Source organism: Bubalus bubalis, chromosome 10, assembly GCF_019923935.1.
Source record: "Bubalus bubalis isolate 160015118507 breed Murrah chromosome 10, NDDB_SH_1, whole genome shotgun sequence".
In the NCBI taxonomy this organism is placed as follows: domain Eukaryota; kingdom Metazoa; phylum Chordata; class Mammalia; order Artiodactyla; family Bovidae; genus Bubalus; species Bubalus bubalis.
This window is the reverse complement of record NC_059166.1, coordinates 64,104,391-64,121,531: the sequence shown is the minus strand read 5'-3', so window position 1 is coordinate 64,121,531 and position 17,141 is coordinate 64,104,391. Positions and strand designations below refer to the sequence as shown.

At 33.3% G+C, this 17,141-nt stretch overlaps 1 protein-coding gene across 9 annotated transcripts in view; it reads left to right on the top strand.

The window, feature by feature from the left end:
• WASF1 (WASP family member 1) overlaps positions 1 to 15,426 on the top strand; it is a 130,089-nt gene extending 114,663 nt beyond the window's left edge. For 4 of the 9 annotated variants that reach the window (XM_006071827.4, XM_006071824.4, XM_006071826.4 and 1 more), the window contains exons 3-10: positions 70 to 204; positions 4,874 to 5,027; positions 6,158 to 6,302; positions 7,943 to 8,115; positions 9,826 to 10,005; positions 11,124 to 11,752; positions 12,680 to 12,833; positions 15,095 to 15,426. In XM_006071827.4, the coding sequence (XP_006071889.2) occupies positions 70 to 204; positions 4,874 to 5,027; positions 6,158 to 6,302; positions 7,943 to 8,115; positions 9,826 to 10,005; positions 11,124 to 11,752; positions 12,680 to 12,833; positions 15,095 to 15,131 (1,607 nt within the window). In that variant the 3' untranslated portion in view covers positions 15,132 to 15,426. Of the gene's footprint in view, positions 1 to 69; positions 205 to 4,873; positions 5,028 to 6,157; positions 6,303 to 7,942; positions 8,116 to 9,825; positions 10,006 to 11,123; positions 11,753 to 12,679; positions 13,545 to 15,094 lie in introns of those variants that run through there. The other 5 variants (XM_006071830.4, XM_044924398.2, XM_006071828.4 and 2 more) reach the window with 5 other exon arrangements.
• The last annotated feature ends 1,715 nt before the right edge of the window (positions 15,427 to 17,141 follow it).

The window sequence follows — 17,141 nt, the reverse complement described above, 5'->3', positions numbered from 1 at the left end:
ATGTTAAATTGGTTTATATTTATCTCTGATAACTTTAAGCTTTATGGTATATGCTTCATTTTTGCTTAGGTAAATATGCTGAAGATATATTTGGAGAATTATTCAATGAAGCACATAGTTTTTCCTTCAGAGTTAACTCATTACAAGAACGTGTGGACCGTTTATCTGTCAGTGTTACACAGCTTGATCCTAAAGAAGAAGAATGTAAGTTTATGCAATAATATTTTCTTTCACATGTATGTTTTTGGTTAGGTAGGATGAGTGATATATATAAGAACAGTATTATACATGAATTTATTTAAAAAAAAAAAAAACCACTGGGAGAAATGTGCTTCAGTTAATCAAAGAGACACACAAAAAACGTGAATTTACTACAAATCTTTTTTACCCACGACCTTTGTTGTACATGTTCTAATAGATTGGTGGCTTATCTATAAATGCCATTAGCATGATTCTCCTGAGTTGTCTACTCTTTTTTTCTTCTTTCTGTATATTAAATAGCTCTTCATTTTTTGACGTAAAATTTTTTTAAGCTAGACTTTTCTTCCATTTTCTTTCTCTCTTCTTTCTCCCTTATAATTTTTATTTATTTATTTATGACTGTGCTGGGTCTTCACTGCGTGTGGTGGAGGCTTCTCATTGCAGTAGTTTCTCTTGTGGCAGAGCACATGCTCTAGGCATGCAGGGTTTAGTGATTGTGACCTGTGGGCTCAGTATCGCCCTTATAATTTATTTCTATACTTTTGTCTTAAAAATTCTTTGAAAATTATCTGAAATTCTTAGGCTTGATTTTTTTTTTTTTTTTTTAAGAATGAAATTCCTTTTATATGTGCATATTGCTAAGTCACCAGAATCTGATCTGGTTATTTAAATGTTACTTCCCATTTTAAATGAACGTTCCCTCCCCTCCAAAAAAAAAAAAAAAAAAACCCTAAATTGCTAATATACAGGACAAAAATGTTCTAAACTGAAATATTAAGCTAGGGATATCAGGCTTAAAAAAATCACATTACAGGCTAAAATAATGGTAAAAACTTTAGTGGTAAAATATTTCATGCATTGATAGAGTACATTGAATGTTGTTGTTTCTCAAATGCCTCTGTTTTTTTTGTTTGTTTGTTTTTCTACCAAGAGAAATGAAATTATTAAGAACATAATTTTTGCTTATCTACCCTAGAGAATTATAATTGTAAGTTATTTATCTCTAAACTTCAGCAATAAAAATATTAAAGGATATCACTGGAAAAATCAAAAGGTAGTTTTTCTACCTTTTATGTAGCAAATATATAAAATATAATGATGTTTTAGTGATTGAACCAACAATTTCTGACATAACCTAATTTAATGCCTAAATAAGGAGAGGTGAATACTTCCTATGCCAAGTTTCCTCTGCATGCAAAGATACAATTCACAGGTCTAGATATAAACCCAAAACAGTACTTAAAAAAAAAAAGAAAACTGTATTGAGGTATATTTTATATACCCTACAATTAACTCTTGTAAAGTTGAAGTGTATGATTCAGTGGTATTTAGTATTTTCACTGTTATGTGACCATCACCACAGTCGGTTTTAGAACATTCTCCTCACCCCAGAAAGAAACCCTATATCTAGTGGAGTTACTTCTCATCTCCCCTTCTCCCTGGCCTCTAGCAATCACTGTCTACTTTCTATCTCTTTGGATTTGCCTATTCTAGACATTTCATATGAATGGAATCTTATAGCATATGATTTTCTGTGACTGGCTTCTTTCATTTCTTAGAATAATGTTTTCAATACTGGTTCATTTCTTAGAATATATTGACATTTCCCTGATGACTAATGATGTTGAGCATCTTTTCATGGCTTATAAGCTATTTAGAGACAAGTCACCCAGCAAGAAAGTGGTGGATAGGATTAAAACCAGGGTTTTCATCCTAGTTACTCTGAGTGAAGTGGACCAAGTGCACAATTTTGAGAGACTGTACAAACAGGGAGTGGATTTTTGGCATTTGGGTGACATGAAATGAGGGAAAGTCAGTCTGGTCATTCCAGATCTTTCTTTTGTCTGGGATATCTAGATGTCTGTCTCATACCTCTTGTTTTTAAATGTTAACAACTGCAACTAGTTCAGTTAAAAGCAAGTAAAACAAAAATGATTCTCTTTGTGCAAAGGGCTGGATCTGGACTTTACATTGTACCAGAAGTCTTATGACAGAATTGTCAATAGATAGTTAGCATGTGCTTGTTCCTTTAATAAAACTACAGTCAAATGTAATTCACAGTGATGTATAAATGTGAAAAAATAGTGATCTGATTTTTTAAGGAAACAGGGTTTAAATGATTTACTGGTCATTTATGCATCTGCTTTTGGAAAACTGTTCAGATCCTTCTCCTATTTTTAGTTTGGATTATTTTTCCTTTTACTATTGAGTTATGCAAATTCTTATACATATATATTCTGGATCCAAGTCCCAAATCTTAGGATTTGGAAAGATTTTCTCTCATTCTGTGGTGATTTTTTTCTTGGTGGTATCCTTTGAAACTTGTTTGTGTATATCAGTTACACATCATGAAATTCTTGAAATAAAAACCACTGCTAATATTTTAAAAAGATTTTGTGGCCATACTTTCAAATATATAATTTTTATTCAAAATTTCTTTTTTAAATAATTTAAATATGTAAGTTACAAGTGCTTTTCATCTAAAATATATACAAGCAGCTTTTTTATGTAACAGAAATAAAAATTAACATTAAGTTTCAAAATACTGTTAAATTTTAAGATATTTTAGCATTCCCATTAAAATTGAAAATGAAAATATAGATACTAGTAAATAAGATAGTTTTAAGTGTTTAAAAAAATTCTTAATGTGCCAACAACTATCAGAATTATTTAGTTTCCTTTAAAATTATATGGAGCATTGGGGAAGAATTCAGAATCTTAAAGTTGAACTACTTAATTTGAAATTGTCTTGGGGATATTGGATAGAGGAATTTTCAAAGTTATTTAACCTATATTTTTTTAACTCCATTAAAGTTGAAATAAAATAACATTGTGAGTAGAATAATAAATTACAGAATGTAACATCAGTATTTTGGGGTTTTTAATTACCATTAAATAGTAACAGAACTATCATAATAATTTAAAATGGGTAAAAAACTGAGTTTTAAACAAAGATCTGTACAATTATATTTAGTTCAATATGTTTACAAACACTTTGCTGACTTGCTGGGTTATATAACACTAAGTAATATGTCATTGTTGGCAACTGCAAGGGGCTTTGTCACATTGGTCTGTTAACAAATGAAAGAAATTATAATTAAGAGGAACTGAAGAATGAAAAATGCTTATTACTTTACATGTTCTTTATATTCTTTACTAAGAAAGTTTTGCGAGATTAAACGCTAGGTTTTATATTTAATAGTTAATAAGTGAGATAGGAGAGTGGCAAGAATTGGTTCATTTTGATTGCAGAAAAGAGAGGCCACTTCTAACATGAGCCAGAGGAACAGTATACGGTATTGTGGCAAAAAGATTAGCCTCAAAGGCAGACAGATCTGCGTTTTCTGTTCTAGCTCTAGTGTTTATTAACCAATTTATCTTGGCCCAGTTATGTAATATTTTCTATGTTTACAAATGACATAATAACTCCTATCTCATTAAGTTATTATAAAAGTTAAGTAAAAATTAGTGAAAACATCTACCACTATAGTTTGTACTCATTAAATATCTGTCATACTATTCTTTAGTGATAGTGGAAAATTTTTTTTTCCTTCTTTGAATTTTATCTTGTTGTTTTTAAGTGTGTTACAAGTCAGGTAGCAGTGCAATTGCTGGGGATGCAGTCATATTGTGGCTATTGCACAGCCAGCCTTACTGCTTCACTTACTTCATAGATCCAAACATTTGTGTTGAGTGTATTTTATTTGTGAGGATGAAAGAGATACTATTTTAGGGAGAAAAATAATTTAAGACTTGTTATGATTATTTAGTACTGACCTTTTTATGGCATAAAGCATATGTCATACTAAAAACCATTTGCAAATATGTATATTTCAATATAAAGTCACCTAATTTTTTAATATCAAGAAATCACTCTAAGAGTTAAGAATCTAGTATTTTGGCACATTTTTATTTAAACATACTGTATAGTCCAAAAGAAGATGAGTAAATGAAGTTATTTTAAATTCTCATATGTATCACTTACTTACTAGAGGTACTGTAAGTAATAAATTGTGTTACTTACTAGAGGTACTAATGTATAAGACAGGTTCAGTCTTTAAGAACTTGTAGTTAATTGGAGATCTTTATAGTACAAGATAAAAGAAAAGTGAAACAGGCAATAATACAGATTGCCCAGTGCTTGAAAATTTCATTTTCTTTACAATAGATTTGTTTTAACTTTATAGTCCATGTTATAATATTTATAATCTCTATAGCTAGAGGGCAATACTGTATTTAGCCCAGAATGCCACTAATAGTGAAGTAATTCCTTCAGTGTTATTGGTATAAGCTAAATAAAAGTAATAAAGGGAGATGGAAAAAAGATTATAGAAAAAAAGAGGAAACTGTAGTTTGATGGGTGCTAGTATTTTAAGTAGAGAAAAGAAAAAGATGTTTTGATGGAAAATGAAAAATGTGCTTCAGGTGTCATTAGAGCTTTCTGAGCCTTACAAATCAGAGGTTGCATTAAAGCCCATCTAATTGGGAAAATAAAGCACAAAATGATTTGTGATGTAATGATAAGAGCATTTATTTAAAAAATGTGGTTCCTGATTCATAAGCCACCTCAGTCACAGCCTTTTGACTTTTAAACAAATGCCGTGTATGAATTTGTCCTTACATTAAATCATGTTAGTAAAATAAAATGATACATGTTGGATTTTTGTTTTAGTATCTTTGCAAGATATAACAATGAGAAAAGCTTTCCGAAGTTCTACAATTCAAGATCAGCAGCTTTTTGACCGCAAGACTTTGCCTATTCCATTACAAGAGACATATGATGTTTGTGAACAGCCTCCACCTCTCAATATACTCACTCCTTACAGGTCAGTAGGCTAATAAATAAGAAGGCTGGCTACTTATCTCAGACTTCAAGTTCAAAGAGGTCTAACTTTAAATGTTAAATCCCCAAACATTTTTTATTTCACTGGATTCCTGACCAGTGCAGAGACCCCTCCGTAGCTAACACCTTTAGAAAACCTTTGCTTTATTTACTAGGTGAGGTCCCAGGATTCTGGCATACAAATCAAAGGAGTTGTTTTGACAGATGTTTTTAAGAAAAGCCAATGGCAAATATTACTCTAAAGGGATGAGGAATTGTTATTGTCTTTTTAATTTAATTTCTAATTTGATGGAAAACAAAAAATAAAGAGTTCAGAGTCTCACCACATTAATAAAATAAATATCATTTTTTCTTGTTCTTATCTACTGTTTATCTGTATGTATCATATTTCTGTGTTATGACTATGTAGTATCTGTTTTTAATTTTTTTTGCCATTTTAAAAAAATCTAGAGTTATTCAGCCTTTCTTTGAGTCTTTCACATAAATTGTTATCTGTGGCGGATTCATTTTGATATTTGGCAAAACTAATACAATTATGTAAAGTTTAAAAATAAAATTAAAAAAAAATAAAAATAAAAAATAAATGAGGAATTTAAGAGGCACAACACATACCCTAAATGAAATGGTATTTGGATAGTTATTTGAAACTGTGTCAGTATGCAAGTCATTGGATATAACTATTACTATTAGAATGACTATTTGGTGACTTTTTTTTCTGTTTGATAAGATGATAAGTAAGAAACCCTGTATAGTTTCTCTATTCTGTTATCCTTTCAGGCTTTTGTCTTCGGCAGAATCATTTGTAATTATTGAAATTTCCCACAGGACTTATAGAAAACCTTGTATTCAGTAGAAGTTAGGGATGAAAATTGTCCAGTTGTACTTTAAATTATTAACACAAACTCTGCAAAACTTCTGGTTTTCCATTTTCCTTAGTTTCCTGTCTGATTTATGAGAAATGTCCTATTGGTGCATATTGTGATTTACTTTGCCAGTATTTTTACACATGCTATATTTTCTTAATGTAAGAAGAAACAATTTTAGTAAAATAATTTCTATTCTGATTGCCTAAGTCTAACTAATGTATATTTTCATTGATATTTTATATTTCAGAGATGATGGTAAAGAAGGTTTGAAATTTTATACCAATCCTTCATATTTCTTTGATCTTTGGAAAGAAAAAATGTTACAGGATACAGAGGATAAGAGGAAGGAAAAGAGGAAGCAGAAGGTATTACAAGAAATTCAGAAAATTGAAGTTAGTTTTCATGTATTTGTGTTTTGTTGCATATGTGGAACCTTATTAATTCTGTACTTTGACAGTTTTATTTTATTTGGTCCATATAGTAACCACAGAGAAAGATCACAGTCCAGTGGGGTGCAAATATGGTGTGATAAGTGTCCTAACAGAGGTATGCACAGAGAGTTTGAGTAGCACAGAAGAGCACCAGCTTTAGACAGGGTGGGCCTGATAAACACTTCAACAAAGCTTGTAATGAATCTTAAAGAACAAATGGGAATTAAGTGGACCAGGGAAGAGAAAGGCATTCTACTGAAAAAGAACAAAGGAACATTGTACGGATATTGGTAAAGTAGATTAGTTAATATTATCTTACCACAGAGCATATCCTAAATGCCCTGAAAAAGTTATAACATGTTATCTGTCTGCTGTATTGTCATTTTCTGTTTTCTGATGAAATTCACTTGGATCTGTTTATTCCATATTAATGATAACTAGAAATATAAAAGAAAGAAGCAAAGTTGGATTTAGGCAGAATTATGAAGGAGGAGCCTGGTAGGCTGCAGTCCATGGGGTCGCTAAGAGTCGGATACGACTGAGTGTCTTCACTTTCACTTTTCGCTTTCATGCATTGGAGAAGGAAATGGCAACCCACTCCAGTGTTCTTGCCTGGAGAATCCCAGGGACAGGGGAGCCTCGTAGGCTGCCGTCTATGGGGTCGCACAGAGTCGGACACGACTGAAGCGACTTAGCAGCAGCAGCAGCATGAAGGTGGCAAAGTTTGTCTTTATCATCCCTCTGTTTCTCCTGTAGCTACTTCTGCTTACCCTGCACTACCCCATAATGCCTGCATGTTATTATTTTCTGCACTAGACAGTGCACCAGTGTTCTAGCCAGAATTTGCAAACTGGTGACTGGTAGCCCAGGCTACGCTTGTAAGCAGTTTTGTTTGACAAACACAGTGGTTTTTAAATTTTTGAACTGAAATCCCTTAGATGGCCATGCCCATCTAGTTCCCTGCAGGCCTCATCTTATATCTGACTGTTACCATTCAAATATGTTACCTGCTTGACCCCTTTGGCATTTGACTTTTTTGTACCTTTCCTTTCTATACTTTTTCTCCCACAGTTTGAGTCACTTTTTGTTTTATTTTTCAAATACCCTATTTTCTGTTGAGTGACACGGTTATTATGGTTTAATTGGGTAATTAGATTTTTTTTCTAATGTATTGGCTAGCTAATTAGTCACTTCTCAGATCACATAACCTTAGTACTAATTTCCAGTTTGGGCTGGAAAAATTAATGGTAGAAATTTCACTCATTATATCAAAAACTAATAGATGAGGGAGCAGAGTTGACAAATCTTTTCTCATCTGAAAGGACTTTCTGACCTCAAGTTTTATTCCTCAAATATACTGTTTTTATCTGATATATCAATTCCAAGTAGAGGCTAAAAAAGCATTAGAAAATAGGATTACAAGCAAACTCCTAATATTTAACTCTGAATGCACAAATGAACTGTCTCTGTTGTTATTTTTACTATACTATGATGAGTTGCTTTTTTGATATTGATGTTAGAATTCTATTTTGATTGTTTTAACCTCTTTTTAAAAACATAGAACTTCAGCATTTGGCTTTGTTTCAATACATCTGTTATAGCAGAAAAATCTAGATCGTCCTCATGAACCAGAAAAAGTGCCAAGAGCACCTCATGACAGGCGGAGAGAATGGCAGAAGCTGGCCCAAGGTCCAGAGCTGGCTGAAGATGATGCTAATCTCTTACATAAGCATATTGAAGTTGCTAATGGCCCAGCCTCTCATTTTGAAACAAGGTTTCTTTTCTTTTGTTTGTTTTTTAATAAAATTAATGATAAAACACTGGCTTTATTTCTAGTATCTATGTGTCTAAGTCTTAGGTCCTGAACTGTTGAATTGATAGACGCTGTCCTATAAGTATTGAGATGATTTTGAAACCCTAACCACTGTGAGCCTACTGAAGTCTAATCTTGGGCAGGTCATTTTCGTACCTGGATCTCAGTTTCGTCATCTGTAGAAAGAAGTGGTTGAAGCAGATGATCTTCAGCTTCATTTTAACTTTCATATAAAGTCTCAGGTCCTTCTCAGTAGTTCAGGCCAAGTCTGTTAAAATTTCATAACAGAGTAATGGGGGTCTGGATTTTTTTTTGACGTATTATTGATTCACTATATATAAAATAGGAGTTGAGAAGGGGTTATATTTTTGTTCTTTTTCTTTCCCCTGATTTCCTTTCTGTGTTGCATTTTCTACCTCAGATATATCAGGACTTTCAAACAAAATCACTCGTCCCCTTTTGCAGAAATATACAATAGGTCCTTTTCCTTTCTCAAGAGCCAAGGGCCCTAACTAACTAACATGCAACCCTAACAAACATTATACTAGTATCTCTCTGTGAAGAAATTTGTGTACAGTTGATTTTAGTTATTATATATCTTATAGTTATTGATTTTTTTCAATGGAGAAAGCACTTGAGACTTTCTTTTGAATAATACCTATAAATGATTGGGTCATAAATGTAAATTATCTTGTTCTATTGTAAGAGTAATATACATGATACTGTCTATATACAGTGCTGAAAGAAAGATGCTGAAAGAATTGATTTTTTAAATTAACAATGATAGACAAACATCTGTTTCTAATCACTGTTAAGTAATTGAGATATTGCTGACCCAATAGCATAAATATAATCATTTCTAATTTGCTTTATACACATCTTTTAAATCCAGCTTTGTCCGCAGAGTGCACTGTAGTCAGTAAACATTTATAAATCTTCACATGCCCAAAGTATCTAAAATTTTGCTTAAATCTGTTTTAAGTCACATGTTATGTTACTCGGCTATTTTCTGAGTACTCTAACACCTTTGAAAACATGAAAAAGACAAAAACAATGTAGTTAGGGATCTCTGTGCTACTAGTATCATTGAGACCTATCTCTCCTGGGTTCCAAGACATTTGGAAGTCATTTAGGTTTAAAAGAACAACAGGATATTCTGGTGTATAATATTTTCATATTCTAGGTTTTTGTCATTAGCATCTTATTAAGAAACTAAACCCACTCCAGTGTTCTTGCCTGGAGAATCCCAGGGACGGGGGAGCCTGGTGGGCTGCCATCTATGAGGTCGCACAGAGTCGGACACGACTGAAGTGACCTAGCAGCAAGAAACTAAATAGAGGCAGATAGCTTTGAACACAACTTGCCTAAAAGTTAACTACTGTCTTGTTTATCAGATTATGAATGTAACACTTTTTACCTTTGTGGGCTGTTAGTATTATATTGTAAAGTAATAAAATAACTGAAGGTCATCATAATAACTTGAATCAGCAAGGAAAGGTTGCATTATGAGCAGCAGTCTGTGTTTTAAAAGCAGCATAAATTTCTGAAAGAAGTTTCCTAAAAGTAGTTAAAATATTGGCATTCAAAGGATAAACCTTAAATATCTCATGTAAAACACTTTATTTCAGCAATAATTCAAGAAAGATACACTAATTTATTATTTTTTTCTAGACCTCAGACATATGTGGATCATATGGATGGATCTTACTCACTTTCTGCCTTGCCATTTAGTCAGATGAGTGAGCTCCTGACTAGAGCTGAGGAAAGGGTCTTAGTCAGACCACATGAACCTCCTCCACCTCCACCAATGCATGGAGCAGGAGATGCGAAACCCATACCCACCTGTATCAGGTATGTCAGAACAAGCACATAATGTGCTTATCACAGGTGTTGGTAACCTTTTTCTTTAAGGCCCTTGTAATAAATATTTTCGGCCTTAGGAAATATGGCTTCTGTCACAGCTGCTCAACTCTGACATTGATGAATGGAAGCAGCCATGGACTATACATAAACAAATGAATATGTTTGTGTTTCAGCAAAGTTTTATTTATAAAAACAGGGATTAGTTAAGATTTGGCCCATGGGATGTAATTTGCCAGTCTCTGATAAGAGCTCACACATTCTCTTGGGAAAATTTAGCTAATAATCATTTAAAGATAAATGTGTTTTGTTTTATTATAGCTTTGTTCTCAAGCACATGATGAGCAATATATTAATAAAAATAAGAATTTGGGGTATGTGGTTAAGGACAAAGAAATGGGAATCAAAGATTTAATTATAAATGTTAATTTGATGTTGGGGAAATAACTCAAGAATTTGAGAGAGAATAAGCAATTGCTCATAATAATCTTTCAGTAAAGCTTTTTGAAGTTTAATTTTGTCCAGTATTGCCCACATTACAATTTTTAATAGAGAATTAGAAATAAGCTTTACAGTTTTCAGTTAAAAAAAAAATCAAGCTTATATCACATACTCAATTTGATGTTCCATCCTTAGGAAGGAAGAGGGACATCAGTTTCCTTTGTGGTTTGTAATTAGTTGTCATTGATTTAACTGAAATGACATATGATGAATCTTAATAGCTTCAATATGAATACAGTATTGTTTGGGCCACAGGTATTTCTACAAATGTTGTAGTATGATAAATATTGAGCCATTATGAAGACTCATATTACAGTGTAAAATTGAGCATTTTATTTATCAAAGTAAGTATAAAATGCTTATAGATATGAAAGTTGTGTGAGCAGATGAGTCCATTTAGAATATTAGAAATCACAGCACCATGTATTAATTTTTTTAATAGAGTACTTTTGGTTTTCATTTCATTCTAAATATTGATGAAGAATTTTTAATTTTTATAGGAACATGTTAATGCATCTACCTTGATATAATTACTGGTAGCCATTTATATTTTGTGTGGTTAGTCTTTTCTCTTTAAATAACTTGCTAGGATCTCTTTTTCATTTCAGTTCTGCTACAGGTTTGATAGAAAATCGTCCTCAGTCACCAGCTACAGGCAGGACACCTGTGTTTGTGAGCCCCACCCCCCCACCTCCTCCACCACCTCTTCCATCTGCCTTGTCAACTTCTTCATTAAGAGCTTCGATGACTTCAACTCCTCCCCCACCAGTACCACCCCCACCGCCACCTCCAACCACTGCTTTGCAAGCTCCAGCAGTACCACCACCTCCAGCTCCTCTTCAGATTGCCCCTGGAGTTCTTCACCCAGCTCCTCCTCCAATTGCACCTCCTCTAGTACAGCCCTCTCCACCAGTAGCTAGAGCTGCCCCAGTATGTGAGACTGTACCAGTTCATCCACTCCCACAAGGAGAAGTCCAGGGGCTGCCTCCACCCCCACCACCGCCTCCTTTGCCTCCACCTGGCATTCGACCATCATCACCTGTCACAGTTGCAGCTCTTGCTCATCCTCCCTCTGGGCTACATCCAACTCCATCTACTGCCCCAGGTCCCCATGTTCCATTAATGCCTCCATCTCCTCCATCACAAGTTACACCTGCTTCTGAGCCAAAGCGTCATCCATCAACCCTACCAGTAATCAGTGACGCCAGAAGTGTACTTCTGGAAGCAATACGAAAAGGTAATATTCTCAAGAGCCTTTAAAAGCAATAGTAGCATTGAGAACTTTTCTGAATATTTGAGACAGTAATGTTTTCTTCATTTGTAAAATTTTAGATGATCATGTTTTTTGCACAAATAGCCTTTAGAAAGTAGAGCTATGGTCAGTTTATATTTTAAGTAATTTTCAAGAAAATTTATCACATTAATCATTTTATCTTCATACTTAGTAGGGATTCTTAAAATGTTTAGGTAATGAATGGGAAATTTTAAATATCAGACTTAAATGTTATGGAAAATTTAGTTAAAACTCTTTGTATTATACTTAATATGTATATTAACTACTTTAAAAATGGTATTTTCTTCAGTGTTAAGGCTGTCCATTTGGTGTATAAGTGACACTTGCTTTACTAGTACCTCGAAAGGATTTAGGTTCCTACCTTAGTAACAAAGGAGCAACATGTCATACTATATGCCAGGCACTAACAGTATAGAATGAATAATAGTGCCTTTCTCTCAAGTACTGGGGAGAATAAAGCCACAGAAAATATGCTCAACATTGTTTAACTCTTTGACCATAGAGGTAAATATAACAAACAAAAAAATGTATCACCTGGTTAACTTTAGGTAACGGTGAGTAGGGAAGCACAATAGACTGTTATGGCTAAATAAACTATAGACATCCTCTGGGATATGTGGTAAGTTTCATCAAATACTATCACAGATAATAACATAATAAAAGAATGTCTCTCTAAATATGATTCCTTCAAATTGTTTTTAATAGATCTTGCTTTTTACTTTCCTGTTAGTATTTCTTATGTGTACTTGATTTTATTACATTAATAATGTCTAATAATATAATATCTACTACTAATAATAAAATCTAATATATCTAATAATAATATCTAGTGTTTTGGTTTACAATGAATGTTTGGATTTACTCTATCAGGTATTCAGCTACGAAAAGTCGAAGAGCAGCGTGAACAGGAAGCTAAACATGAACGCATTGAAAATGATGTTGCCACCATCCTGTCCCGTCGTATTGCTGTGGAATACAGTGATTCAGAAGATGATTCAGAATTTGATGAAGTAGATTGGTTGGAGTAAGAAAAAATGCATTGATAAATATTACAAAACTGAATGCAAATGTCCTTTGTGGTGCTTGTTCTTTGAAAATGTTTGGTCATTCCAGTGTTTTGCTTTCTTTTCCTTAAGGTAAATAACCCTTTTCCTCCATAATTTTTGATTTTTAAGAAAAATATTAGCACACATTTCAAATTAAATGTTTTACAGTGGCTTATCTTTTTTTATTTTTCCCTGAAAAGACATCATTTGGTCAAATAAACCACTAAGTATTAAGCATGGACGGCTGTTGTTAGAGTAGCAGATTCAGTTTTTTGATATATCTTAATTGTGCACTTTGTGAATTTTAATTTAAAGAAAGCAACTGAGATTAAAAATCTTGCGGGCAGCTGTATCTATTAATGAGCCTTATCCCATTTCCCGGTGTGTTAAAAGAAGAAACACTGCCTTGATTATATGAATACACTCAGAAAGTACATTTAGCTTGTAGTATTGAATTCTCTTAAAGGAATGCTTGAATTTTTTTAATTATTGTTTTATTGTTTTAAAATACTTGCCTTATTTGAATGTTTAGCAGTATCCCCTTCCTACTTATATATTGTGTGATACAATTTTGCTTGCTGGTAAGAGTTTAAAAAATTTCCATGTGAAATACACTGACATAAACCATGTAACTTACATAACTGTTAAGAATAACAGTCTGATTTAATAAATGGTTCATTTTAAAGGTTCATGGGTGTTTCCTCTTTGAATAAAACTTTCTGATAGTTTATCAAATAATATAAGCTCTAAACAGTCAATGGAAAATTTAAAAGCTACTTATGCTGTATAATTTCCTTAAGGTAGCTTTTATGTCATTTTTCCTAAAGTCAAAAAATCAATATTTTCCAACTCCTTATGCTCATAAATTAAACTCTCAACTTGCTCTTTAATTTTAGTACATCTTGACTTCAGTTCAACAGCATTCTTGAAATTACACTTTGCAATGATAAAATTAGTTGTTAATATTTACACAGTCCAGATTCAGGGATGGAGGAGAAACAGCATCCATATCAGATTATTTAGTATGAAGAAAAGACTAAATGATGTTTTGGTAATTTGACTGTGAAAATAACTGGAATCTTTATCCTTGCCTATATCACATCAGTAGAGGGGTCCTTCTTACCCAGTTTCACCCATTAAGAAATGGGTTCTGTTCTCGCCCACTTTGAACCTGAGTGTCCCTGAAGCTTGTTTTGGCCAAATGTGGTGAAAGTAAGTTCAGCATGGCCTGCTAGAAGTTCAGAAACCTCATGCAGAGAGCTATCCCCAATGAGGCCAACTTAGACCAGCCAGGTGCAAGCTCACCTGCTGGCTGACTATAGACAGATGAGCAAGCATAGCTAAAATTAGCCCAGCTCAGAACTGTTCATGAGTAAAAATAAATGTTTATTGTCTTACACCTAATTTTTGAAGGATTTATTTGAAGGATTTTTGAAGGATAATTTTTGTGGATTATTTCACATAGCATTGTGGCAATAGGCAGCTGATACATGAGGTCATTGGCAGCTTGTTAACTTGAGGGTTATCTATGGAGTTAACTAATGATCTCTAATCCTTGTAGAAGAGGAAAGATGAACTAAGTCCTCCTGTAGCAGTACAGTAAGGAAATAAAAAACAATTCTTGATGGGTTTAATAAAAAAAAGATTTGCTTTGCTTTGTTGAGTAGATTTGCCTGGACCTAGAACAAGAGATTAGATAGCCATTTGAGGTTTCTTTCCAACCTTACAAACCTATATAGTGTTGAATTTAACTCAAGAAAATATGCCACAGTTTAAAGTTTGTCTTTACAGATGTGCTTATGGTCAAAAGGTAGTAGCTAGTAATAGTTTTTGTAAAGCTCAGTTGTGGCCAGATAACTGAAAAGGGAATGATACTGTTGTTGGTGAAGTTAAAGGTGATATAAAAGGAAATGGTTGAAGATTTTTTTCTTTTTTTTTTTTAACTTTAAGTTTATATTGAAGAATAGTTGATCAGCAATGTTATGTTAGTTTCAAGTGTACAGCAAAGTGATTCAGTTATATACATACCTATTCTTTTTCAGATTCTTTTCCCATTTAGGTTATTACAGAATATTGAGCAGCATTCTCTGTGCGATACAATAGGTCTTTTTGGTTATCTGTTTTAAATATAGCAGTGTGTACATGTCAATCCCATACTTAATAATAGAAGTAGATCTATTGTAAAGCCTGGCATTATGTGTCATAAATAGTTTATGATAATTTTTTTTTTGTTTTTCAGAACTTTCCTAGAAGATCAGAAAGTACCCACAGACTGAAGAGGCCATACATGTAGTATTTGTTTTAAAATCAAAATAACCTTTCAGACTAGAGACTTTGGAGCAAATCATTGAGTAGTTAATTTTAAAACCCTAAGAAGAATCAAAGTTACTGGGTAATAACCTTTTATTTTCCCTTACTGAATTATGTTACTATTCCACAAGGTCATGCATAACCTTAGAATTAGAAAAAAAATGAATTATATATCATGGAGAAATAAGTGGCTTCACTTGTTATGGTTGAAGTCACCCATTTACCTCCATGTTACCAAATCCAATAAATACTCTTTAGTCCTTAATTTATTTGATCTTTCTGTTCTGCATATACTCTACCTCCTTGAAACTGTCAATCCCTCTGGCTTTTTTTGGTAACACTGTTCCTTCCCCTTCCCAGTAATGGTGGAACAGAAGAGGAGGAAGGAAATACTTAGCAGCAGTAGAATTTTGAATGAAATTCAGTCATTGTGGAAAGAAAGGAAGTGTGTCTATCACTGTTTCTAAGTAAGGGATATTTATCTGTAAGCTGCTGATCTATAAGCTATAACTACTACTTTTCATAATTTATAATTATTTGGGCAGATGAGATGACTTCTGAAGCACTTCCATGTTATAAATGTGTGTGGCTCAGTGATAAAGAATCCACCTGCCAAGTAGGAGATACAGAGGATCTGGGTTCCATCCTTGGGTTGGGGAGATTCCCTGGAGAAAGAAATGGCAACCCACTCCAGTATTCTTACTTGGGAAATCTCATGGACAGAGGAGCCTGATAGGCTACAGTCCATGGGCTCATAGCAAAGATAGGAAAAATTTTCATTTCAGTTCCATTCTGTAAAATTTGAAACTCTACCCTTTATTTCCACTTTTAAAAAAGCCCTACCCTTTCTTCAACAGCAATCCCACATCTCTATTTTCACGAACTCTCAATCGCAATATCTACAGTTCATATTTCTTTTTAGTTTCTCTTAATTCTCTTATAGGCTGTCTTCAAGTGATTCTTAAGCCATTTTGCATCACAGTTATCAACTATTCGAGCTTGCCAAATAGGTTACTCACAAGACAGCAGGGGCCTTGTGTTAAAAGGCAACTCACAGTATCTCTTCTTATAAATGGGTTCAGAAATATCTCCTTTTTTGTTCTGTCCACTAAGGCTCTTAAAATCATATCTTCTTAGACAGTATGCCTACATTAAAAATTTTCCCCCACTAATCTCAGTAACAGAATTGACATAGAACTAGTCCTAACTTCATTAAAACTCTGTGTGTGTGTGTGTGTGTGTGTGTGTGTAATTTAAGAAATGGAAAGCATAGAATCAACCCTTTTGGCCAAAAGGTGAAAGTTATTAATATTCCTGAAGTAATTTGTTAAGACAGAGAGCAAAATAGATCAAGTCTTGTCATTTAATGGGAATTCTCATGAGTGACTTTCAAAATGTAGCTTTGACTTTGACTTTAGTAAACATGCTGCTGCTGGGTTTTTTTTTTAGTTTATTTTTCACTCTACTGCCTTTATATTGACTCCAGATTTTTTTTAACTATCTCTCTAAACTGAAACAAGAGTAAATTACTTAATGCTCCTAAGTAATTCAGTAAATTCCTTTCGGAATTCACGATCACTGTGTTACCTACTTTAAAAAATGCAAATAAAACTATGCAAGATGTTAATCATGCAATATCAGAATTGAAAGACAGCTTTGCTACATTGAAATAATGAAAATGAAATATCAAATTACTATATTTCTGAAGTGTGTCATATGACTGTAATTAACAGAGGTTGTCTTACTGAAGCCAAACAGAAGGCATAGAACCCTTGTAATACAAAGAATAAGTCTTTTCCTCCCTTTATTCATTGCTGTACGAAGAACAAATTTATTTATGTTCTCCATGACTTGGCTGTAGAATGCATCAGTAATCTCTGTTGCTTTTCAAGCCTGACAACCAGGCTCTGAATAAAGAATGAATACCAGCCTTGAATGAACATTTCAGGCACTTTTTTTTTTTGTAGACTAGTTAT